The 25,730-nt window shown below is 55.2% G+C and overlaps 1 protein-coding gene across 1 annotated transcript in view; it reads left to right on the top strand.

Moving 5' to 3' along the window:
* Nucleotides 1-12,482: 12,482 nt before the first annotated feature.
* NRBP1 (nuclear receptor binding protein 1) overlaps nucleotides 12,483-25,730 on the top strand; it is a 78,962-nt gene continuing 65,714 nt past the window's right edge. Inside the window, 7 exon segments of the mRNA XM_073673699.1 lie at nucleotides 12,483-12,638; nucleotides 17,894-18,117; nucleotides 21,760-21,882; nucleotides 22,125-22,226; nucleotides 24,828-24,888; nucleotides 24,891-24,916; nucleotides 25,056-25,096. Coding sequence (XP_073529800.1) covers nucleotides 17,926-18,117; nucleotides 21,760-21,882; nucleotides 22,125-22,226; nucleotides 24,828-24,888; nucleotides 24,891-24,916; nucleotides 25,056-25,096 — 545 coding nt within the window. The 5' untranslated portion in view covers nucleotides 12,483-12,638; nucleotides 17,894-17,925.

Here is a 25,730-nt window from a genome sequence, read left to right as displayed (position 1 = left end):
TCCATCCTGTAATAATGTCCATCCTGTAATAATGTCCTCCATCCTGTAATAATGTCCTCCATCCTGTAATAATGTCCATCCTGTAATAATGTCCTCCATCCTGTAATAATGTTCCCATCCTGTAATAATGTCCTCCATCCTGTAATAATGTCCATCCTGTAATAATGTCCCCATCCTGTAATAATGTCCTCCATCCTGTAATAATGTCCATCCTGTAATAATGTCCTCATCCTGTAATAATGTCCTCCATCCTGTAATAATGTCCATCCTGTAATAATGTCCTCCGTCCTGTAATAATGTCCCCAACCTGTAATAATGTCCATCCTGTAATAATGTCCTCCATCCTGTAATAATGTCCTCCATCCTGTAATAATGTCCATCCTGTAATAATGTCCTCCATCCTGTAATAATGTCCTCCGTCCTGTAATAATGTCCCCAACCTGTAATAATGTCCATCCTGTAATAATGTCCTCCATCCTGTAATAATGTCCATCCTGTAATAATGTCCCCGTCCTGTAATAATGTCCATCCTGTAATAATGTCCTCCATCCTGTAATAATGTCCTCATCCTGTAATAATGTCCTCCATCCTGTAATAATGTCCCCCATCCTATAATAGTGTACTCTGCTCCGGTCTCTTTCTTTAACCCTGTCAAAAATACAGAGCTCGGGGGAGTTGTACAGAACCCCACAACGGTTATCACTTGGTCAAGGGAACGCAACTCCGCTGCCTCTAAGCATCAGGACAATATGCAATTGACTAACGATTGATGGTCCAGGTGACGGCTGCTTCAACTAACAGGCCGGTTATCGGGGAAGAATGTCACGCACAGTGTAGGAAAGACAAAGTGCAACACGAAGGGATGAGGGGAAGGGAGCCCAGACACTAGGGAGAGGGGAAGTGGAGACCTCCTAAGCTGATCTGAAATCACCCTGTCTACCCCTACTGTCCCTATATTGTTTCCACACCAATTGGCGCATAGGAACCTATCTCTGTATTTCCTTAGCGCTTGGCCTTAGATAGGGAAGCGGGGGATGAGCGCTAGTCGATCCCCCTGACAACTAACGACAGCAAGGGGAGACAGATACAGGGGAAGTAGCTTAGCTTGAGTCGACTTCAGAGAGATGGCACATACTTCCTCTTAGTACAAGAGAGGAAGTAAGAACTGCACTTGCTCCAAGCCTTCACAAAGGGTCATGTGAATATCACAGGCACCTCCCTCTAGCAAAAGCCAGTATTTAAACACCCAGCCTGGGTGTCAATTAGCAGGAGGGAGGTAGCCGCTGGGTCCTAGAGTGAGACAGCTAAAAAGTTGTCTGTAATGCCAAACGAAGAGAACTTCTGCAACCAACTGCAGGGCAACTGTCACTTCTGACACACCCATGACAAACTAACAGGGAGTGTATGGTATATACACCTCTGAATCCAACACATGAAATATATATATACCTCGGTACGGTCACTGACAGCTCCGCAATAACAAAAGAACTCACTAGCTGCCACCACCAATCGTTTACATTTTATATTTCAGCCAGAAAGATAGGCAGTGTTTATAAAAAAAAATATACAAAATATTTTATAAAGGGATGAAACAATACAGCATATACAATTACATGAAATAAAAGGGAATAACAAAAGCTTACTAAATCTGGTCACGGCAATAGCTCAGAGCTTAGCGAAGGTAAGCACTTCGACTGAGAAACAGCAGTGTATTTTCCTGGAATCGAACACGGATCATAATTGGTTTTGGCTTTTTATTAGCACAAGATACACCCTGTGACAGAATCACTGGTGTTGTATGTGGGGGGAGGAATGTGTCACTACGGCCGTTAGCCTGTGTGAATTGAACCTACAACTTTTTCCCTACCATGTTATGTGTTGAGGGTGTAATCACCATTTTGAAGGGTGTGGTTTTGTGTGAATGAAATGGAGATTGGGTGGGAAGTCATTCACCATACCTCCCCTCAGGGTGTGGCTGAGCAAGCTTAAATGCCCAGTCATTTTTTTTCTGTTGTTGTGTTTAGAGAGGCAAGGTCTCCAGACTGGGGAAACCATAGCTCAGGAAGGAGCTGAAGGCTAGGCTACAACCTGTGTGGGCGAACCCCACACCCCTATGGACTGTGCTATCGTTTTTCTTTTGTTTTGTCATTTTGCCAGTAAGGCCGTGTTTATTTTTGCTGGAGCTGCGGGGCTTTATGCCATACAATAAAGCCAGCAGAGAAAACCCATTTCCTGAGTCTACTTCCGAAAGCGGCCGAGTGAGTCATCGTACCACAGTTGGTGGAGAATGCGGGCAAGATTCCAGGAACACGTGTACGTGCTACAGAGACCGGTGGACGTCTGGCAGCATGGAAGAGCTAATTAAGCACCTGGTGCAGAGCATGCAGCAACAGCACTTGCAGAGCCAGCAGAGCATGCAGCAGCACTGAGAGCAGCTACAGCAGCAACAAGAGACCACTAAGCTGCTGATGCCACAGATCCAGCTCCATAAACAGCAGCAATAGGATCAGCATCGTCAATAGCAGCAGATCAAGTTACTTGCAGAGGCGGGCCGTGACAAGGCGATGGCTCCGACAAGTCCGGGTGATGACGCACACGTCAGGAAGACAGTAAGGAGAGCGTTGCAGAAGATGACCCCAGGGGGTGATGTTGAGGCATTCCTGTTTTTGAAAGGGTGGCGGAACGGGAGAGATTGTCGTTGGAGCAGTGGGCGGATGGTTCTAGCGGCATATTTGATCGGTGAGCCGCAGGCCTATTATGATCTGACTTTACAAGACGCAAAGGACTACGCCAAATTAAAAACCGAGATATTGGCACACTCAGGAGTGACTATGTCAGTCAGAGCGCGAAGGGTCCACCACTGGGCGTATGCTGGCGACTAACCTCCACACTCACAGATGTTTGACTTGCTACATCTAGTCCACAAGTGGTTGCAGCCAGAGTCTTCCTCTCCCGCCCAGATGGTTGACCGTGTGGTGATGGACAGGTTCAGCCATTCCCTACCCAGGTCGGGGCAGACTTGGGTTGCCCAGGGCGACCCTCGGAACGCAGACAACCTCGTGGGTCTGGTAGAGAGTGCCCAAAAGGGGGCGGGTTCACCACGGAAGGGGTTCAGAGTCACAACTGGGGGGATGGGCGTCCCACTTCCACTGATGGTGCCGCAAGGACTGTTGTTAAGGATGTGGTCTGTGTCACAATCCGGGACTCATAGCCGCCCAGTGTCATAAGTCTGCTGAGCCAATGGCCTGCAGCCTAGGCCGACGATATTCATATTATGCTTACCCAGCCTGCAGTGTGGACTGTCAACCCGGCGAGGGGCCGCAGGCGTGTATCATATCCGTTAATGGGGTGATGGTCCTGGGGCTGTTGAACTCAGGGAGTCTGGTCACATTAATCAGTGCCACCCTTCCCCACCAGCGGATGACTACCAAATATGTGGGCATCCGCTGCATACATGGGGACTCCAAGAAAGACCCAGTGGCCAGAGTAACAGTTGGAACAGACTGTGGCGCCAAATCCCATGAGGTCGTGGTGGTCAAGGACCTGATACACCCCGTCATACTGGGGCGCGATTTTCCCTTGTTCTGGAACTTGTGGGGAAGGGATCCGATCCAGACTGGACAAAAGCCAGGAGCCTAGAGAAATATCCACTTCCGATGTTGACCGGGGTGAGTTCCCACTGTGTGTCCTTGTCGGTGACGAGGACGAGACTGTGACTGAGGTAGCCGACGTCCCTAAATTAGAGGTGCCCAGAGAGAACTTTGGGTCTGCTCAAGTTTGGGACTTGAACTTGAAAGGGGTGTGGGATGTTACTGTTTGTAATGGTGTTGCTCAAGAGCCGGGGGCGGACACCAGGTACCCACACTTTGCAGTTCAGGGGGAGCTAGTATACCGGGTTACCAAACTAAAGAGGTAGTGGAACAGATGTTAGTTCCCAGGCCATACCGTCAGAGGGTACTAAGACATGGCCCACTCACATATTCTGGGGGGATACCTAGGGGTTGAGAAAACCCAGAAGAGAATAATGAGGAGGCTCTATTGGCCAGGATGTTACCAGGAAATCTTAAACTATTGTAGGTCCTGCCCCACCTGCCAGATAAGCGTGTCCACCTCCCATTTCCGTAGTCCCCGAGTTCCACTACCTGTGATAGAGGTTCCCTTTGAGAGGATTTCCATGGACCTCGTGGGTCCCTTAGTTAAATTGGCCAGGGGCCACCAATACATCCTGGTGGCCATGGACTATGCGACCCGGTACCCTAAGGAACTCATCCAGTAAAAGTATAGCCCGAGAGCTGGTCCATATTTTTGCTCGGACAGGTCTGCCAAAAGAGATTTTGACAGTCCAAGGAACCCCGTTCATGAGCAAGGTGATGAAGACGTTATGTAGAATCCTTCAGATTGCCCAGATTCGGACCTCACTTTACCATCCGCAGACGGACGGCCTAGTGGAATGCTTCAACAAGACCTTAAAGGCTATGCTCAGGAAGGTCGTTGAAAAGGATGGGCAAGACTGGGCTACCTGCTCCCATTTCTACTTTTCTTTGTCAGAGAAGTTCCTCAAGCCTCCACTGGCTTCTCTCCGTTTGAGCTCCTGTATGGACAGCATCCAAGAGGTCTCCTAGACATGGCCAAGGAAACCTGGGAGGCCAAGTTCACGCCCCACCGGAGCATCATCGAGCATGTCGCCCAGTTACGGGAGTGAATGCCGAAGGTGATGCCCATTATGAAGGAACATCTCCAGGCGCAGGAAGCCCAGACGAGGGTGTATAACCGGTCGGCAAGACTGAGACAGTTCTAGCCTGGGGATCGCGTTCTGGTTCTCATTCCTACCGTTCAAAGTAAGTTCCTGCCCAAGTGGCAAGGCCCATATGAGGTGGTGGAGAAACTCAGTGAAGTGAACTAAAGAGTCCACCAGCCTAGCTGAAGAAAGCCACACCAGGTGTAGCATGTAAACCTGCTCAAGCCGTGGCGAGATCGTGAACCCGTGGGAACTCCTTGCCTGGGAGCCACTCCTGAAGGCCAGGTGGAAGATGTCACTATAGCGGAGACCTTTTCGCCAGCCCAGAAGCAACAGTGTCGAGAACTGCTCCAGCAGAATCGGGACCTGTTCTCAGAGTTGCTGGGGCATACCCAGGTGGTAGAACATGACGTGCTAACAGAGCCGCATGTAAGGGTGAACCTGAAGCCGTACAAGATTCCTGAAGCACGCTGGGAGGTGATCTCGGCCAAGGTGAAGAGGATGTTAGACCTCGGTGTGATAGAGGAGTCAGAGTGGATGGTCAAGCCCCATCGTCCTCATGCCAAAACCCAACGGAGAGTGGAGGTTTTGTAACGACTACCGCCGGCTGAATCAGGTGTCTAAGTGCGACGCTTACCCGATGCCCCGTGTCGAAGAGCTCGAGAGGCTGGGACTGGCGAGGTATATTACCACCCTCAACCCGACAAAGGGCTATTGGCAGATCCCCATATCCCAGACGGCTTTCTCGACACCTGATGGGTGCTTTCAATACACACGGATACCGTTCGGACTACAGGGGGCCCCAGCCACCTTCCAGTGGGTTATGGATCGGATCCTAGCCCCACATAGGCTGCGGCATACTTCTTATCTTGACGACATTGTATTCTTTAGCCCAGACTGGGCTAGTCATCTACCTAAACTACAGGCCGTTCTGGGTGCTCTGAGGAAGGCGGGATTTACTATAAATCCGAGAAAATGTGCCGTTGGAAACGAGGAGGCCAAATACTTGGGCTATGTTGTTGGGAGAGGCGAAATAAAGCCACAAGTCAATAAAGTGGAGTCAATCCAGACCTGGCCGCAACCACTCTCCAAGAAGCAAGTGAGAGTGATCCTGGGAATTGTGAGATATTACGGGCGGTTTATCCCAAATTTTGCCATGATGGCCGCGCCACTGACGGATCTCCTAAAAGGCACCAGATCAACTATGGTGAAGTGGATAGAGGAAACAGAGACAGCGTTTCAAGAGCTGAAGCTAGCACTGTGTAAGCAGCCGGTCCTGGTTGCACCAGACTTTAAGAAAGAATTCGTGATCCAGACAGACGCTTCAGAGCTTGGTCTAGGAGCTGTAATCTCTCAAGAGATAAATGGGGAAGAACATCCCATTCTCTATCGGAGCCAGAAGCTCTCGTCCTGCGAGAAAAACTACGCAATAGTAGGAAAAGAGTGCTTAGCCATAAAATGGGCCGTAGATACACTGAGATACTAACTACTAGGCCGGAAATTTAAACTGGTATCAGACCATGCCCCTTTGAGATGGTTGAGAGAAAAGAGAGGTAAAAATGCCCGGGTAACTAGATGCTTCTTAGGTCTCTAGGACTTTAATTTTCACGTGGAACATATGCCTTGGAAGTTACACGGGAACACTGATGCCCTTTCTAGAATTCCCTGTCTGGTGTCTGAAGGTACCCAAATCCCCGGCTTTGGGCAGAGCGGGGGATATGTGACAGAATCACTGGTGTTGTATGTGAGGGGAGGTATGTGTCACTACAGCCATTAGCCCGTGTAAACTGAACCTAAAACTTTTTCCCTAGCATGTTATGTGTTGAGGGTGTAATCACCATTTTGAAGGGTGTGGTTTTGTGTGAATGACAAAGATTGGGTGGGAAGTCATTCACCATACCTCCCCTCAGGGTGTGGCTGAGCAAGCAATGCTCAGTCACAATTTTTTTCTTGTTGTGTTCGGAGAAGCAAGGTCTCCAGACTGGGGAAGCCATAGCTCAGAAAGGAGCTGAAGGCTGGGCTACAAGCTATGTGGGCGAACCCCACACCCCTATGGACTGCGCTATCATTTATCTTTTGTTTTGTCGTTTTTCCAGTAAGGCCGTGTTTATTTTTGCTGGAGCTGCAGGGTTTCATGCCATACAATAAAGCCTGCAGAGAAAACCCGGTTCCTGAGTCTACTTCCGAAAGCGGCTGAGTGAGTCGTCTTACCACAACCCATATACCTCTCCTCTGGTGACTCATAACAGGGCTGGACTTCAGGGAACTATAGGATGTGTCTTAGTCTTGAAAAATTATGAGATTCCCAAGTTTTACGATATCTCCTGCCGGGGACCTTCAGGGGCAAAGATATCACCGTCATCTTTATTATCACGATTTTATCTGTTCATAGAAAGGAGATATGGCATAGATATTGTCATTATCTGGCTGATATCCATTTGGCGGTACGCCAGCCATCGACCAGAGATGTGAAACTATGCTATTTTATCAGGTTTCCGAAAATATGACTTTCCTATTACCGTATTTTTCGGATTATAAGACGCACTTTTTCCTCCAAAATTTTGGAGGAAAGTGGGAGGTGAGTCTTATAGTCTGGATATATGGTTGTCAGGCTGTGGATTGTGAGGATGTAGTGGTTGACAGTGGGTCGCAGAGGCAGGAGCTGCCTGCTGCAGCTAACACTGTGCCCGATGCTAAAGAAAATGAATGTTCACTGCTCCACACGCCCATAGTCCCTCCCACCTCTATGCACTGAAGCTGGCGGTGGGAGGGACTATGAGCTTGGGGAGGAGTGAATATTCATCCTCTTTAATAGCGGGCATACGGTTAGCTGCAGCCGCGGCTCCTACAGCTGCTCGGCGATCTAGTGTGCCCGCTACTAAACAGCATGATTATTCACTGTTCTCCCTCCCATAGTATCGGGCGTGGGGAAGAGTGAATCTTCCGGCAGCTGACCTGAGGGTGGGAGGGCGCATGTCTGTGACTTCATGTGCTGCTCACACGCTAAGTCAGATGCTGGCAGCCGAACAGGACGCAGTGCTGGAGCAGAGGAAAGGTGAGTATAATTCTTTATTATTTTATGTGTGCTGCATGAGGGGGCAATATATACCAGGATGGGGATGGGTGGGTGCCATGAATACCAGAATAGGGATGGGTGGGTGCCAGGAATACCAGGATGAGAATGAGTGGGTGCCATATATACCAGGATGGGGGACCATGTATACCAGGATGGAGATGGGGGACCATGAATACCAGGATGGAGGGCCATGTATACCAGGATGGAGATGGGGGACCATGAATACCAGGATGGAGGGCCATGTATAACAGGATGGGGGACCATGAATACCAGGATGGGGGACCATGTATACCAGGATGGAGATGGGGGACCATGAATACCAGGATGGAGGGCCATGTATAACAGGATGGGGGACCATGAATACTAGGATGGAGATGGGGGACCATGAAAACAAGGATGGAGGGCCATGTATAACAGGATGGGGGACCATGAATACCAGGATGGGGACGGGTGCCATGTAAATCAGGATGGGGATGGAGGCCATGTATTATTATTATTATAGCACCATTTATTCCATGGCACTTTACATGTGAAAAAGGGGTATACATACAAGAACAATTACAATAATCTTGAACACAATGTGATGGCCACTGGTACAGGAGGAGCAAGGACCCTGCCAGCGAGGGCTCACAGTCTACAAGGGATGGGTGAGGGTACAGCAGGTGAGGGCAGAGCTGGTCATGCAGCGGTATGGTGGAGCGAGGACCCTGCCCGCGAGGGCTCACAGTCTACAAGGGATGGGTGAGGGTACAGCAGGTGAGGGCGGAGCTGGTCATGCAGCGGTATGGTGGAGCGAGGACCCTGCCCGCGAGGGCTCACAGTCTACAAGGGATGGGTGAGGGTACAGCAGGTGAGGGCAGAGCTGGTCGTACAGCGGTATGGTGGAGCGGTGGTTACTGCAGGTTGTAGGCTTGTCGGAAGAGATAGGTCTTCAGGTTCTTTTTGAAGGTTTCCACGGTCGACGAGTCTGATGTGTTGGGGTAGAGAGTTCCAGAGTAGGGGGGATGCACGGGAGAAATCTTGTATGCGATTGTGGGTGGAGGAGATAAGAGGGGAGTAGAGAAGAAGATCTGAGGATCAGAGGTTGGGTGCGGGTATGTAACGGGAGACTAGGTCAGAGATATATGGAGGAGACAGGTTGTGGATGGCTTTGTATGTCAGGGTTAGGGTTTTGAACTGGAGTCTCTGAGCAATGGGGAGCCAGTGAAGGGATTGACAGAGAGGAGAGGCCGGGGAATAGCGGGGGACAGGTGGATTAGTCGAGCAGCAGCGTTTAGGATAGATTGGAGGGGTGCGAGAGTGTTAAAGGGGAGGCCACAGAGCAGGAGGTTGCAATAGTCAAGGCGGGAGATGATGAGGGCGTGCACTAGTGTTTTTGCAGATTCGTGGTTGAGGAATGTGCGGATCCGGGAGATATTTTTGAGTTGGAGTCAGCAGGAAGTGGAAAGGGCTTGGATATGTGGTGTGAAGGAGAGATCAGAGTCCAGAGTTACCCCAAGGCAGCGAGCTTGAGGGACTGGGGAGAGTGGGCAGCCATTGACGTTGATAGATAGGTCAGTTGGGTTGGTCGAATGAGATGGTGGAAAGATGATGAATTCTGTTTTGTCCATGTTAAGTTTTAGAAATCTGTCAGAGAAGAAGGATGAGATAGAGCAGGGTTCCCCAACTCCAGTCCTCAAGGCCCACCAACAGGTCATGTTTTCAGGATTTCCTTAGTATTGCACAGGTGATAATTCCATCATCAGCACAGGCAATAGTTACATCACCTGTGCAATACTAAGGAAATCCTGAAAACATGACCTGTTGGTGGGCCTTGAGGACTGGAGTTGGGAAACCCTGAGATAGAGGACAGACATTGTGGGATTTTGGTTAGTAAGGAGGTGATATCGGGTCCAGGGAGGTAGATCTGTGTGTCATCAGCATAGAGGTGATACTGAAAGCGGTGAGACTCTATGAGCTGTCCCAGGCCTAAGGTGTAGATGGAGAAGAGCAGATGTCCTAGAACTGAACCTTGGGGGACACCGACAGATAGGGGGCGAGATGAGGAGGTGGTGTGTGAGTGGGAGACTCTGAATGTCCTGTCTGTTAGGTATGAGGAGATCCAGCATAGGGCTAAGTCTGTGATGCCAAGAGATGAGAGAGTCTGCAGTAAGAGGAAATGGTCCACTGTGTTGAAGGCAGATGACAGGTCCAGGAGGAGGAGGACAGAGTAGTGTCGCTTAGATTTGGTGGTTAGTAGGTCGTTGGTGACTTTATTCAGTGCAGTTTCAGTGGAATGGTGCGGTCGGAAACCAGATTGTAGGCGGTCAAAGAGGGAGCAGGAGAGGTGGGACGACAGTTCAAGATGGACGTCTAGTTCCAGTAGTTTTGAGGCATAGGGGAGAAGTGATATGGGGCGATAGCTAGACACAGACGATGGGTCAAGGGATGGATGCCATGTATATTAGGATGGGGGCCACGTATATCAGGATGGGGATATATATATACAAGGATGGAGGATATTAGTCCAGAATTGGGGGACATTACCCCAATGCCAGTGTCAGCAGCAGACCCCCTCCCCCTTAACAGGGCATTATGACCACATTTTTTTGCTTCAATTTTCTCTTCTATTTTCCTCCTCTAAAACCTAGGAGCGTCTTATAGTCCGAAAAATACGGTATATCGATGCAGTTCATAAAAAACCCTCCCTTAATTTCTATAAAATAGACAAAGGGATTTTGTATTTTCTCCTTCGCTCTTATCTCTACCTGGCTGTAAATCTGCCCTTCTCCACATTCCTGTGCATTGGAGCTGATTTTCCTCACGGCTGCTAGCCATTAGCACTTTCCTTATTTACCTGTTTCCAAATAAGGGGGGTCATGTGAAGGCAACTGGTTAGATGGCAAGCTCTTGGGTTAATTACGAGACTTCTTATAGATTTGCAGTCATGTCTATAACAAACCCCTTCACAACCTTGACGTACAGGTCCCTGCCTTTGATGTAGCTCCGACGCTGATCCCGCAGCTTTCCCAGCACTTAATGACTAATTTAATCAACCATCAAGTGCCTGTGATAGCTGCTGGTGGATCCGCCATCAATCTGTGACTGTTAGCCATTTAAATCTGGCTGTCAATCACTGACAGCACGTCACAAATCCTGCCCATCATGATCGCGGGCTGTCAATGGGTTGTGATGACAGCTGGGGGTCTACAGAAGACCCTGGCGCCTGTCATTGCCGAGGCCGGCGTTCATATGAGATGGTGATATAGATAGTGCTGAAGCCCTGCTACGTGCAGCACAGACCATCGGACGATGGCGGCTTCAAGTCTTCTCAGGGAACTATGGAAGTTGGCAAAAAATAAAGTGTTCAAAAATATAAAAAAGTTCAAACCACCTCCTATCACCCCACTGAAAATAAAACGATAACAACTATACACACATTTAGTATCGCAGCGTTCAGAATCGCCCGATCGATCAACATATAAAAAGGATTAATCCGATCGGTAAACGGCGTAATGTGAAAATATCAAAATCCCAGAATTACGGTTTTTGGTCACCGCAGCATTGCAATAAAATGTAATAACAGGCGATAAAAAGATCGGATCTACCCCACAATGGTATCAATAAAAGCGTCAGATCTGGACGCAAAAAATAAGCCCTGAGCCGGAAATATGGAGACGCTGCGGGTCCGGGAAATGGCGACAGAAGAGAAAACTTTTTCTTACAAATTTTGGATTTTTTTTCCCCCACATCAATAAAAAAGAAGCAAAGAAGCTGAACGTGTGTGAACGCGGACTGAGCTGGGGAACCAGCGGCAGAGTCACCCTACAGGGGACGGATCGCATTTTCTCTGCGGTTGGAATTGTTTTCCTGTTTTCCAGCAGACAAGATGATAAAACTAATGGCGGCGTCCAGAAGAACTCGTCCCGCAAAATCCAAGTCCTCACACGGCCACAGTGACCGGAAAATACAAACGTTATAGGTCTGAGAAGAGGAAACCACGGAAACTGTCCTGGGGCGACGGGCCGGGGAGGACGCGCAGCTCCGGTGACGGATCGGGGAGGACGCGCTCGGGTGACGGGTCGGGGAGGACGCGCAGCACCGGTGACGGATCGGGGAGGACGCGCTCGGGTGACGGGTCGGGGAGGACGCGCAGCTCCGGTGACGGGTCGGGGAGGACGCGCAGCTCCGGTGATGGGTCGGGGAGGACGCGCAGCTCCGGTGACGGGTCGGGGAGGACGCGCAGCTCCGGTGATGGGTCGGGGAGGACGCGCAGCTCCGGTGACGGGTCGGGGAGGACGCGCAGCTCCGGTGACGGGTCGGGGAGGACGCGCAGCTCCGGTGACGGGTCGGGGAGGACGCGCTCCGGTAACGCACCGTCCCGGCAGTGCTCGGCCCCGAGAAGCCGCACTGTGATTGGGCGCTGCTGCTGGTCGCTATGGACACCACACAGATCACTTTATGACATTGCTGTAAACGCGCCTCCTGCCCCCGGACTGAGAGCCGCTCCCGGATCAATCCAACAACCGAACAGAAACCGCGCGTCGAGAGGCCACGCCCTCTGCACGACGCCACACCCCTTTTACAAAACCAGACAGCCGAGGGAAAAGGCCTGGACGGCGCTCCGTAGTACTGTGACGTCAGCACGTATCGCCCGTACGTCCACCAGGAAGTACACGCCCACACTCCGGCCCCGCCCAGATCAGCCGGGACCTGCACGTTCTGTGCGTCTGACGTCACCAGCCTGTGCTCAGACTTCAGCTGACGCAGGTTGTGTCCGTACAGCCGGGACCCGCGGACCTGAGCGGAGGCTGAGAGACGCCGCGGAACCGCCGTACATTCCCGGTATACCGCTCCTCCTCCCGTACATTATATACTATACCGCCCCTCCCCCCGTACATTATATACTATACCGCCCCTCCCCCCGTACATTATATACTATACCGCTCCTCCCCCCGTACATTATATACTATACCGCTCCTCCCCCCGTACATTATATACTATACCGCCCCTCCCCCCGTACATTATATACTATACCGCCCCTCCCCCCGTACATTATATACTATACCGCCCCTCCCCCCGTACATTATATACTATACCGCCCCTCCCCCCGTACATTATATACTATACCGCTCCTCCCCCCGTACATTATATACTATACCGCCCCTCCCCCCGTACATTATATACTATACCGCCCCTCCCCCCGTACATTATATACTATACCGCCCCTCCCCCCGTACATTATATACTATACCGCCCCTCCCCCCGTACATTATATACTATACCGCCCCTCCCCCCGTACATTATATACTATACCGCCCCTCCCCCCGTACATTATATACTATACCGCCCCTCCCCCCGTACATTATATACTATACCGCCCCTCCCCCCGTACATTATATACTATACCGCCCCTCCCCCCGTACATTATATACTATACCGCCCCTCCCCCCGTACATTATATACTATACCGCCCCTCCCCCCGTACATTATATACTATACCGCCCCTCCCCCCGTACATTATATACTATACCGCTTCTCCCCCCGTACATTATATACTATACCGCCCCTCCCCCCGTACATTATATACTATACCGCCCCTCCCCCCGTACATTATATACTATACCGCCCCTCCCCCCGTACATTATATACTATACCGCCCCTCCCCCCGTACATTATATACTATACCGCCCCTCCCCCGTACATTATATACTATACCGCCCCTCCCCCCGTACATTATATACTATACCGCCCCTCCCCCCGTACATTATATACTATACCGCCCCTCCCCCCGTACATTATATACTATACCGCCCCTCCCCCCGTACATTATATACTATACCGCCCCTCCCCCCGTACATTATATACTATACCGCCCCTCCCCCCGTACATTATATACTATACCGCCCCTCCCCCCGTACATTATATACTATACCGCCCCTCCCCCCGTACATTATATACTATACCGCCCCTCCCCCGTACATTATATACTATACCGCCCCTCCCCCCGTACATTATATACTATACCGCCCCTCCCCCCGTACATTATATACTATACCGCCCCTCCCCCCGTACATTATATACTATACCGCCCCTCCCCCCGTACATTATATACTATACCGCTCCTCCCCCCGTACATTATATACTATACCTCCCCTCCCCCCGTACATTATATACTATACCTCCCCTCCCCCTGTACATTATATACTATACCTCCCCTCCCCCCGTACATTATATACTATACCGCTCCTCCCCCCGTACATTATATACTATACCTCCCCTCCCCCCGTACATTATATACTATACCTCCCCTCCCCCGTACATTATATACCTCCCCTCCCCCGTACATTATATACCTCCCCTCCCCCGTACATTATATACCGCCCCTCCCCCCGTACATTATATACTATACCGCCCCTCCCCCCGTACATTATATCCTTTACCGCCCCTCCCCCCGTACATTATATCCTTTACCGCCCCTCCCCCCGTACATTATATCCTATACCGCCCCTCCCCCTGTACATTATATCCTATACCTCCCCTCCCCCGTACATTATATACTATACCGCCCCTCTCCCGTACATTATATACAATACTGCCCCTCCCCCGTACATTATATACTATACCGCCCCTCCCCCCGTACATTATATACTATACCTCCCTCCGTACATTATATACTATACCTCCCCTCCCCCTGTACATTATATACTATACCTCCCCTCCCCCCGTACATTATATACTATACCTCCCCTCCCCCTGTACATTATATACTATACCGCCCCTCCCCCGTACATTATATACTATACCGCCCCTCCCCCGTACATATATACTATACCTCCCCCCGTACATATATACTATACCTCCCCCCGTACATATATACTATACCTCCCCCCGTACATATATACTATACCTCCCCCCGTACATATATACTATACCTCCCCCCGTACATATATACTATACCTCCCCCCGTACATATATACTATACCTCCCCCCGTACATATATACTATACCTCCCCCCGTACATATATACTATACCTCCCCCCGTACATTATATACTATACCGCCCCTCCCCCCGTACATTATATACTATACCGCCCCTCCCCCGTACATTATATACTATACCGCCCCTCCCCCGTACATTATATACTATACCGCCCCTCCCTCCGTACATTATATACTATACCTCCCCTCCCCCGTACATTATATACTATACCGCCCCTCCCCCCGTACATTATATACTATACCGCCCCTCCCCCCGTACATTATATACTATACCGCCCCTCCCCCCGTACATTATATACTATACCGCCCCTCCCCCCGTACATTATATACTATACCGCCCCTCCCCCCGTACATTATATACTATACCGCCCCTCCCCCCGTACATTATATACTATACCGCCCCTCCCCCCGTACATTATATACTATACCGCCCCTCCCCCCGTACATTATATACTATACCGCCCCTCCCCCCGTACATTATATACTATACCGCCCCTCCCCCCGTACATTATATACTATACCGCCCCTCCCCCCGTACATTATATACTAAACCGCCCCTCCCCCCGTACATTATATACTATACCGCCCCCCGTACATTATATACTATACCTCCCCTCCCCCCGTACATTATATACTATACCTCCCCTCCCCCTGTACATTATATACTATACCGCCCCTCCCCCGTACATTATATAATATACCGCCCCTCCCCCGTACATTATATACTAAACCGCCCCTCCCCCCGTACATTATATACTATACCGCCCCCCGTACATTATATACTATACCTCCCCTCCCCCTGTACATTATATACTATACCTCCCCTCCCCCCGTATATTATATACTATACCTCCCCTCCCCCTGTACATTATATACTATACCTCCCCCCGTACATTATATACTATACCGCCCCTCCCCCCGTACATATATATATATACTATACCTCCCCCCGTACATATATACTATACCTCCCCCCGTGCATATATACTATACCTTCCCCCGTGCATATATACTATACCTTCCCCCGTGCATATATACTATACCTCCCCCCGTACATTATATACTATACCTCCCCCCGTACATTATATACTATACCTCCCCCCGTACATTATATACTATACTGCCCCTCCCCCGTACATTATATACTATACCTCCCCCGTACATTATATACTATACCTCCCCCCGTACATTATATACTATACCTCCCCCCGTACATTATATACTATACCTCCCCCCGTACATTATATACTATACCTCCCCCCGTACATTATATACTATACCTCCCCCCGTACATTATATACTATACCTCCCCCCGTACATTATATACTATACCGCCCCCCGTACATTATATACTATACCGCCCCCCGTACATTATATACTATACCGCCCCCCGTACATTATATACTATACCGCCCCCCGTACATTATATACTATACCGCCCCCCGTACATTATATACTATACCGCCCCCCGTACATTATATACTATACCTCCCCCCGTACATTATATACTATACCTCCCCCCGTACATTATATACTATACCCCCCCGTACATTATATACTATACCGCCCCCCGTACATTATATACTATACCTCCCCCCGTACATTATATACTATACCTCCCCCCGTACATTATATACTATACCTCCCCCCGTACATTATATACTATACCTCCCCCCGTACATTATATACTATACCTCCCCCCGTACATTATATACTATACCTCCCCCCGTACATTATATACTATACCTCCCCCCGTACATTATATACTATACCTCCCCCCGTACATTATATACTATACCGCCCCCCGTACATTATATACTATACCGCCCCCCGTACATTATATACTATACCGCCCCCCGTACATTATATACTATACCGCCCCCCGTACATTATATACTATACCGCCCCCCGTACATTATATACTATACCGCCCCCCGTACATTATATACTATACCGCCCCCCGTACATTATATACTATACCGCCCCTCCCCCGTACATTATATACTATACCGCCCCTCCCCCCGTACATTATATACTATACCGCCCCTCCCCCCGTACATTATATACTATACCGCCCCTCCCCCCGTACATTATATACTATACCGCCCCTCCCCCCGTACATTATATAAAATACCGCCCCTCCCCCCGTACATTATATACTATACCGCCCCTCCCCCCGTACATTATATACAATACCGCCCCTCCCCCGTACATTATATACAATACCGCCCCTCCCCCGTACATTATATACAATACCGCCCCTCCCCCGTACATTATATACAATACCGCCCCTCCCCCGTACATTATATACAATACCGCCCCTCCCCCGTACATTATATACAATACCGCCCCTCCCCCGTACATTATATACAATACCGCCCCCGTCCATTATGTACCGTACCGCCCCCTGTCCATTATGTACCGTACCGCCCCGCCCCCTGTCCATTATGTACCGTACCGCCCCTCCCCCTGTCCATTATGTACCGTACCGCCCCTCCCCCTGTCCATTATGTACCGTACCGCCCCTCCCCCTGTCCATTATGTACCGTACCGCCCCTCCCCCTGTCCATTATGTACCGTACCGCCCCTCCCCCTGTCCATTATGTACCGTACCGCCCCTCCCCCTGTCCATTATGTACCGTACCGCCCCTCCCCCTGTCCATTATGTACCGTACCGCCCCTCCCCCTGTCCATTATGTACCGTACCGCCCCTCCCCCTGTCCATTATGTACCGTACCGCCCCTCCCCCTGTCCATTATGTACCGTACCGCCCCTCCCCCTGTCCATTATGTACCGTACCGCCCCTCCCCCTGTCCATTATGTACCGTACCGCCCCTCCCCCTGTCCACTATGTACCGTACCGCCCCTCCCCCTGTCCACTATGTACCGTACCGCCCCTCCCCCTGTCCACTATGTACCGTACCGCCCCTCCCCCTGTACACTATGTACCGTACCGCCCCTCCCCCTGTCCATTATGTACCGTACCGCCCTTCCCCCTGTCCAGGGCGTGGCGCGCCGCCCCTCCCTCCGTGCAGATCTTTTTGTAAGTCTCGCTGGGGTCCTGTCCGGTGCTGACACGCTGCCGTTCTTATTTTCAGGTGCCTTCTTGTTTTGCTTGCACTCCACAACGATGTCTGAAGGGGAGAATAAAGCGGCCCCCAGTACAGGCTCAGACCCTAAATTGGACAGTGTGGTCTCGATGTCACCTCCGGTGAGTGCCCCTTCTGTTCCGGCCCAAGAGGAAGAGGAGGAGGAGAGTGAGGACGAGTCCGAGATCCTGGAGGAGTCACCGTGTGGGCGGTGGCAGAAGAGGCGAGAAGAGGTGAGATTTACTTATGTTCCTTGTTAGTCTTGTGTTTACTGTTTTTAAATATCACTCCGAGTCGCTGCCCCCCCCCTCCTCCTCCTCCCTGGCCCTCCTGGAGCCGTCGCCCTCCTCCTCCTCCTCCTCCTCCCTGGCCCTCCTGGCGCCGTCGCCCTCCTCCTCCTCCCTGGCCCTCCTGGCGCCGTCGCCCTCCTCCTCCTCCCTGGTCCTCCTGGCGCCGTCGCCCTCTTCCTCCCTGGCCCTCCTGGCGCCGTCGCCCTCCTCCTCCTCCCTGGCCCTCCTGGTGCCATCGCCCTCCTCCTCCTCCTCCCTGGCCCTCCTGGCGGCGTCGCCCTCCTCCTCCTCCTCCCTGGCCCTCCTGGCGGCGTCGCCTTCCTCCTCCTCCTCCTCCTCCCCCTGGCCCTCCTGGCGGCGTCGCCTTCCTCCTCCTCCTCCTCCTCCTCCCTGACCCTCCTGGCGGCGTCGCCTTCCTCCTCCTCCTCCCTGGCCCTCCTGGCGGCGTCGCCTTCCTCCTCCTCCTCCTCCCTGGCCCTCCTGGCGGCGTCGCCTTCCTCCTCCTCCTCCCTGGCCCTCCTGGCGGCGTCGCCCTCCTCCTCCTCCTCCCTGGCCCTCCTGTCGCCGTTGCCCTCCTCCTCCTCCCTGGTCCTCCTGGCGCCGTCGCCCTCTTCCTCCCTGGCCCTCCTGGCGCCGTCGCCCTCCTCCTCCTCCCTGGCCCTCCTGGCGCCGTCGCCCTCCTCCTCCTCCTCCTCCCTGGCCCTCCTGGCGGCGTCGCCCTCCTCCTCCTCCTCCCTGGCCCTCCTGGCGGCGTCGCCTTCCTCCTCCTCCTCCTCCTCCTCCTCCCTGGCCCTCCTGGCGGCGTCGCCTTCCTCCTCCTCCTCCTCCTCCCTGGCCCTCCTGGCGGCGTCGCCTTCCTCCTCCTCCTCCTCCCTGGCCCTCCTGGCGGCGTCGCCTTCCTCCTCCTCCTCCTCCCTGGCCCTCCTGGCGGCGTCGCCTTCCTCCTCCTCCTCCTCCCTGGCCCTCCTGGCGGCGTCGCCTTCCTCCTCCTCCTCCCTGGCCCTCCTGGCGGCGTCGCCTTCCTCCTCCTCCTCCTCCTCCCTGGCCCTCCTGGCGGCGTCGCCTTCCTCCTCCTCCTCCTCCTCCCTGACCCTCCTGGCGGCGTTGCCCTCCTCCTCCTCCTCCTCCCTGGCCCTCCTGGCGGCGTCGCCCTCCTCCTCCTCCTCCCTGGCCCTCCTGGCGGCGTCGCCCTCCTCCTCCTCCTCCTCCTCCCTGGCCCTCCTGGCGCCGTCGCCCTCCTCCTCCTCCTCCCTGGCCCTCCTGGCGCCGTCGCCCTCCTCCTCCTCCTCCCTGGCCCTCCTGGCGCCGTCGCCCTCCTCCTCCTCCCTGGTCCTCCTGGCGCCGTCGCCCTCCTCCTTGGCCCTCCTGGCGCCGTCGCCCTCCTCCTCCTCCTCCCTGGCCCTCCTGGCGCCGTCGCCCTCCTCCTCCTCCTCCCTGGCCCTCCTGGCGCCGTCGCCCTCCTCCTCCTCCTCCCTGGCCCTCCTGGCGCCGTCGCCCTCCTCCACCTCCTCCTCCTCCCTGGCCCTCCTGGCGGCGTCGCCCTCCTCCTCCTCCTCCCTGGCCCTCCTGGCGGCGTCGCCCTCCTCCTCCTCCTCCTCCTCCTCCCTGGCCCTCCTGGCGGCGTCGCCCTCCTCCTCCTCCTCCTCCTCCTCCCTGGCCCTCCTGGCGGCGTCGCCCTCCTCCTCCTCCTCCTCCTCCTCCCTGGCCCTCCTGGCGACGTCGCCCTCCTCCTCCTCCTCCTCCCTGGCCCTCCTGGCGACGTCGCCCTCCTCCTCCTCCCTGGCCCTCCTGGCGGTGTCGCCCTCCTCCTCCTCCTCCCTGGCCCTCCTTGCGGCGTCGCCCTCCTCCTCCTCCTCCTCCTCCCTGGCCCTCCTGGCGGCGTCGCCCTCCTCCTCCTCCCTGGCCCTCCTGGCGACGTCGCCCTCCTCCTCCTCCTCCTCCTCCTCCTCCTCCCTGGCCCTCCTGGCGGTGTCGCCCTCCTCCTCCTCCTCCCTGGCCCTCCTTGCGGCGTCGCCCTCCTCCTCCTCCTCCTCCTCCCTGGCCCTCCTGGCGGCGTCGCCCTCCTCCTCCTCCCTGGCCCTCCTGGCGGCGTCGCCCTCCTCCTCCTCATCCTCCCTGGCCCTCCTGGCGGCATCGCCCTCCTCCTCCTCCCTGGCCCTCCTGGCGGTGTCGCCCTCCTCCTTCTCCTCCCTGGCCCTCCTGGCGGCGTCGCCCTCCTCCTCCTCCTCCTCCTCCTCCCTGTCCCTCCTGGCGGCGTCGCCCTCCTCCTCCTCCCTGTCCCTCCTGGCGGCGTCGCCCTCCTCCTCCTCCTCCTCCCTGTCCCTCCTGGCGGCGTCGCCCTCCTCCTCCTCCTCCTCCCTGTCCCTCCTGGCGGCGTCGCCCTCCTCCTCCTCCTCCTCCCTGGCCCTCCTGGCGGCGTCGCCCTCCTCCTCCTCCTCCCTGGCCCTCCTGGCGCCGTCGCCCTCCTCCTCCTCCCTGGTCCTCCTGGCGCCGTCGCCCTCCTCCTCCTCCCTGGCCCTCCTGGAGCCGTCGCCCTCCTCCTCCTCCCTGGCCCTCCTGGAGCCGTCGCTCCTCCTCCTCCTCCTCCTCCCTGGCCCTCCTGTCGCCGTCGCCCTCCTCCTCCTCCTCCCTGGCCCTCCTGGCGCCGTCGCCCTCCTCCTCCTCCTCCCTGGCCCTCCTGGCGCCGTCGCCCTCCTCCTCCTCCTCCCTGGCCCTCCTGGCGCCGTCGCCCCCTCCTCCTCCTCCCTGGCCCTCCTGGCGCCGTCGCCCTCCTCCTCCTCCTCCTCCTCCCTGGCCCTCCTGGCGGCGTCGCCCTCCTCCTCCTCCTCCTCCCTGGCCCTCCTGGCGCCGTCGCCCTCCTCCTCCTCCTCCTCCTCCCTGGCCCTCCTGGCGGCGGCGCCCTCCTCCTGGCTCCCCTCTCCAGTGTCTGTGCCTGGTGCGGGCTGCTCGGGGCCGGCGGCTGCTCGGGGCTGGCTGGACTCCATCGCCTCCTGACTCATCAGCGGCCGTCTCCCTCCTCGCTCGGTTCTCTGCCTCTGATGAGCGGTCTTCTGTCCTCTGTGCTGCTCTCCTGCAGCCGCTTCTCCATCCCTTGGACACCTGTGTGTCGGAAGCTGTACCCCGTAGGTGTCGGCGGGCTGCTGCAGCGCTTCTTTCTCATAACTTTGCGGATGCTAGATGAAATTTAACCCTTTAAGGAAACAGCCAGTTCCGGCCTATGTTAGAAGGCTCTGCTGTTATGTGTGGACACAGCGCCCCTCCTGTTCATGGCCCGGTATTGCAGCGGCTCGTGTCTTGAGCGACTGAACCTTCTGCTCTGTGCGGAGTTATTGTTTTATGTTTTTCCTGCCATGTTATATATACATATGGATGGAGTCGGGGGCGTTCTGTGGGGCAGTAGGACCCTCGCACATCTGCCAGCGGCGTCCTCCTCCGATTACACAGTCCCACCATTGTTGTACATTATTATTATGTACATTATTACCCCGGGGGGCCGGACGCCCTCTGTGAGCAGCTGCTGACTGCAGTAAGATCATATCAGATATGGCAGGAACTGAACAGTGTGAATGGTGTCGCCCCCTGCAGGTGAACCAGCGAAATGTGCCTGGGATCGACAGCGCCTACCTCGCCATGGACACCGAGGAGGGGGTGGAGGTGGTCTGGAACGAGGTGCAGTTCTCCGAAAGGAAGAACTTCAAGCTGCAGGAGGTAGGTGGGGGGTCCTGGTAATGTTGTGGGGGTCTCTGGTGGGGGTGGTCCTGGCAGTGTTGTGGCGGGCTCTGGTGGGGGTGGTCCTGGCAGTGTTGTGGCGGGCTCTGGTGGGGGTGGTCCTGGCAGTGTTGTGGCTGGCTCTGGTGGGGGGGGGGTCCTGGCAGTGTTGTGGGGGGGTCCTGGCAGTGTTGTGGCGGGCTCGGGTTGGTTGACGTGTTCTCTGGTGATGTCTCTTCCAGGACAAGGTGAAGGCCGTGTTTGATAATCTCATCCAGTTGGAACATCTCAACATTGTCAAGTTCCACAAGTACTGGGCGGACGTGAAGGAGAACCGAGCGAGGGTGAGTCCCCGCCGCCCCCCCGATGTGTGTGTGAGCGGCTGCTGAGCCCCCGATGTGTGTGTGAACGGCTGCTGAGCCCCCCGATGTGTGTGTGCGTGTGAGCGGCTGCTGAGCCCCCGATGTGTGTGAGCGTGTGAGCGGCTGCTGAGCCCCCGATGTGTGTGTGCGTGTGAGCGGCTGCTGAGCCCCCCGATGTGTGTGTGTGTGAGCGGCTGCTGAGCCCCCGATGTGTGTGTGTGTGTGTGAGCGGCTGCTGAGCCCCCGATGTGTGTGTGTGTGTGTGAGCGGCTGCTGAGCCCCCCGATGTGTGTGTGTGAGCGGCTGCTGAGCCCCCCGATGTGTGTGTGTGAGCGGCTGCTGAGCCCCCGATGTGTGTGTGTGAGCGGCTGCTGAGCCCCCCGATGTGTGTGTGTGAGCGGCTGCTGAGCCCCCCGATGTGTGTGTGTGAGCGGCTGCTGAGCCCCCCGATGTGTGTGTGTGAGCGGCTGCTGAGCCCCCGATGTGTGTGTGTGAGCGGCTGCTGAGCCCCCCGATGTGTGTGTGTGTGTGTGAGCGGCTGCTGAGCCCCCCGATGTGTGTGTGTGTGTGTGTGAGCGGCTGCTGAGCCCCCCGATGTGTGTGTGTGTGTGAGCGGCTGCTGAGCCCCCCGATGTGTGTGTGTGTGTGTGTGAGCGGCTGCTGAGCCCCCCGATGTGTGTGTGTGTGTGTGTGAGCGGCTGCTGAGCCCCCCGATGTGTGTGTGTGTGTGTGTGTGTGAGCGGCTGCTGAGCCCCCCGATGTGTGTGTGTGTGTGTGAGCGGCTGCTGAGCCCCCGATGTGTGTGTGTGAGCGGCTGCTGAGCCCCCCGATGTGTGTGTGTGTGTGTGAGCGGCTGCTGAGCCCCCCGATGTGTGTGTGTGTGTGTGAGCGGCTGCTGAGCCCCCCGATGTGTGTGTGTGTGTGAGCGGCTGCTGAGCCCCCCGATGTGTGTGTGTGTGTGTGTGAGCGGCTGCTGAGCCCCCGATGTGTGTGTGTGTGTGTGTGAGCGGCTGCTGAGCCCCCCGATGTGTGTGTGTGTGTGTGTGAGCGGCTGCTGAGCCCCCCGATGTGTGTGTGTGTGTGTGAGCTGCTGCTGAGCCCCCCGATGTGTGTGTGTGTGAGCGGCTGCTGAGCCCCCCGATGTGTGTGTGAGCGGCTGCTGAGCCCCCCGATGTGTGTGTGAGCGGCCTGCAGAAACGTGGGGGTCCGGGTCCTGAGACCCCCACCAACCGCTTGATAACTACGAAGCCTATGCTTTGTATTGAATCTGTACCCCGCTGTATGTGCACTCGCACAGGAGCGGGGCTTTTCAGGGGGCTACTAAGGGATCGTTGGGCATTTCAGGACCCGGACCCCTCCAATCTGCAAGTTTTCTATGTTCACACTTCATGTTTTTTTCAGCTTTTTTTTTTTCACTGTCCTTTTGTCTCTGATATGCATGTACTTAAAGTTCTGTGAAAAAAAAAAATCTCATTGTGGTTTTAGCACAAAAACGCTGAAAACTTGATATCTGCGTTTTTGGTGCTTTTTTTTCACCAGCCTTACTTCCAGTGAGTGAAAAAACGCTGTAAGGGGCGGCGCGCTGTAAGGGGCGGCGCGCTGTAAGGGGCGGCGCGCTGTAAGGGGCGGCGCGCTGTAAGGGGCGGCGCGCTGTAAGGGGCGGCGCGCTGTAAGGGGCGGCGCGCTGTAAGGGGCGGCGCGCTGTAAGGGGCGGCGCGCTGTAAGGGGCGGCGCGCTGTAAGGGGCGGCGCGCTGTAAGGGGCGGCGCGCTGTAAGGGGCGGCGCGCTGTAAGGGGCGGCGCGCTGTATAGGGGCGGCGCGCTGTAAGGGGCGCGCGCTGTAAGGGGCGGCGCGCTGTAAGGGGCGGCGCGCTGTAAGGGGCGGCGCGCTGTAAGGGGCGGCGCGCTGTAAGGGGCGGCGCGCTGTAAGGGGCGGCGCGCTGTATAGGGGCGGCGCGCTGTAAGGGGCGGCGCGCTGTAAGGGGCGGCGCGCTGTAAGGGGCGGCGCGCTGTAAGGGGCGGCGCGCTGTAAGGGGCGGCGCGCTGTATAGGGGCGGCGCGCTGTATAGGGGCGGCGCGCTGTATAGGGGCGGCGCGCTGTATGGAGGGGCGCGCTGTAAGGGGCGGCGCGCTGTATGGAGGGGCGCGCTGTAAGGGGGCGGCGCGCTGTATGGAGGGGCGCGCTGTATGGAGGGGCGCGCTGTATGGAGGGCGCGCTGTATGGAGGGGCGCGCTGTATGGAGGGGCGCGCTGTAAGGGGGGGCGCGCTGTAAGGAGGGGCGCGTTCTATTTTACAAAAAAAGCACAAAATCGTAAACAAAAAACCAAGATGTGTGAACATAGCCTAAGGTTCCGTTACCCTTTATGTATGCGCTGCCCCCGCCCCCTCGCTGCTGGCTTGTATAGGGAGTTTTCCTCCATGGTGCACCCATGTGACTCTCTGGGACGCTGTGCATAGGTGTTGCTGCTATGCACAGCCCTCGCGTATCCCTGTGGCCATCCCACAGTCAGACTACAGCTCCCTGGACTCCTGACAGCCCCTTTATCTTTGCTGACAACCATTTTCCCACCTCTTATCTGCCAGGTGATTTTCATCACAGAATACATGTCTTCCGGGAGCCTCAAACAATTCCTGAAAAAGACAAAGAAAACCATAAGACCATGAATGAGAAGGTGAGGATGAGCCCTGCGGGGTAATGGCGCCCCCCGCTGGGTAATGGCGCCCCCCGCTGGGTAATGGCGCCCCCCACTGGGTAATGGCGCCCCCCGCTGCCCCGTCCGCTATGTCTGATAATTGTACTTATGTCCACAGGCCTGGAAGAGATGGTGCACACAGATCCTGTCTGCACTCAGGTGAGTGGGGCCTGACTCCTGACAGCTTTACTGTCAGGCTTGTTGTCATCAGGTGATCGGATGAGGTCACAGGATGGGCAGTAATCTGCAAGGGAACATGGCTACAAACGATGAATGTGCCAAGTCCTCCCCAGCAGTAGCCATGTGTTGTAGCACTGTGCCCCATATATAGGCTCTGAATAGGGTGGCGCCCCTTCTCGCCCCCGTCCCCTTCTCGCCCCCGTCCCCTTCTCGCCCCCGTCCCCTTCTCGCCCCCGTCCCCTTCTCGCCCCCGTCCCCTTCTCGCCCCGTCCCCTTCTCGCCCCCGTCCCCTTCTCGCCCCCGTCCCCTTCTCGCCCCGTCCCCTTCTCGCCCCCGTCCCCTTCTCGCCCCCGTCCCCTTCTCGCCCCCGTCCCCTTCTCGCCCCCGTCCCCCTACTCCTCCTCCTCCGTCCCCCTACTCCTCCTCCTCCGTCCCCCTACTCCTCCTCCTCCGTCCCCCTACTCCTCCTCCTCCGTCCCCCTACTCCTCCTCCTCCGTCCCCCTACTCCTCCTCCTCCGTCCCCCTACTCCTCCTCCTCCCGTCCCCCTACTCCCTCCTCCTCCCGTCCCCCTACTCTCCTCCTCCCGTCCCCTACTTCCTCCTCCTCCGTCC

The sequence above is a fragment of the Phyllobates terribilis genome, unplaced genomic scaffold (assembly GCF_046119375.1).
Source record: "Phyllobates terribilis strain yellow unplaced genomic scaffold, ASM4611937v1 Scaffold_3__8_contigs__length_932513732, whole genome shotgun sequence".
Taxonomy (NCBI): domain Eukaryota; kingdom Metazoa; phylum Chordata; class Amphibia; order Anura; family Dendrobatidae; genus Phyllobates; species Phyllobates terribilis.
This window is presented reverse-complemented; position numbering and strand designations above follow the sequence as displayed.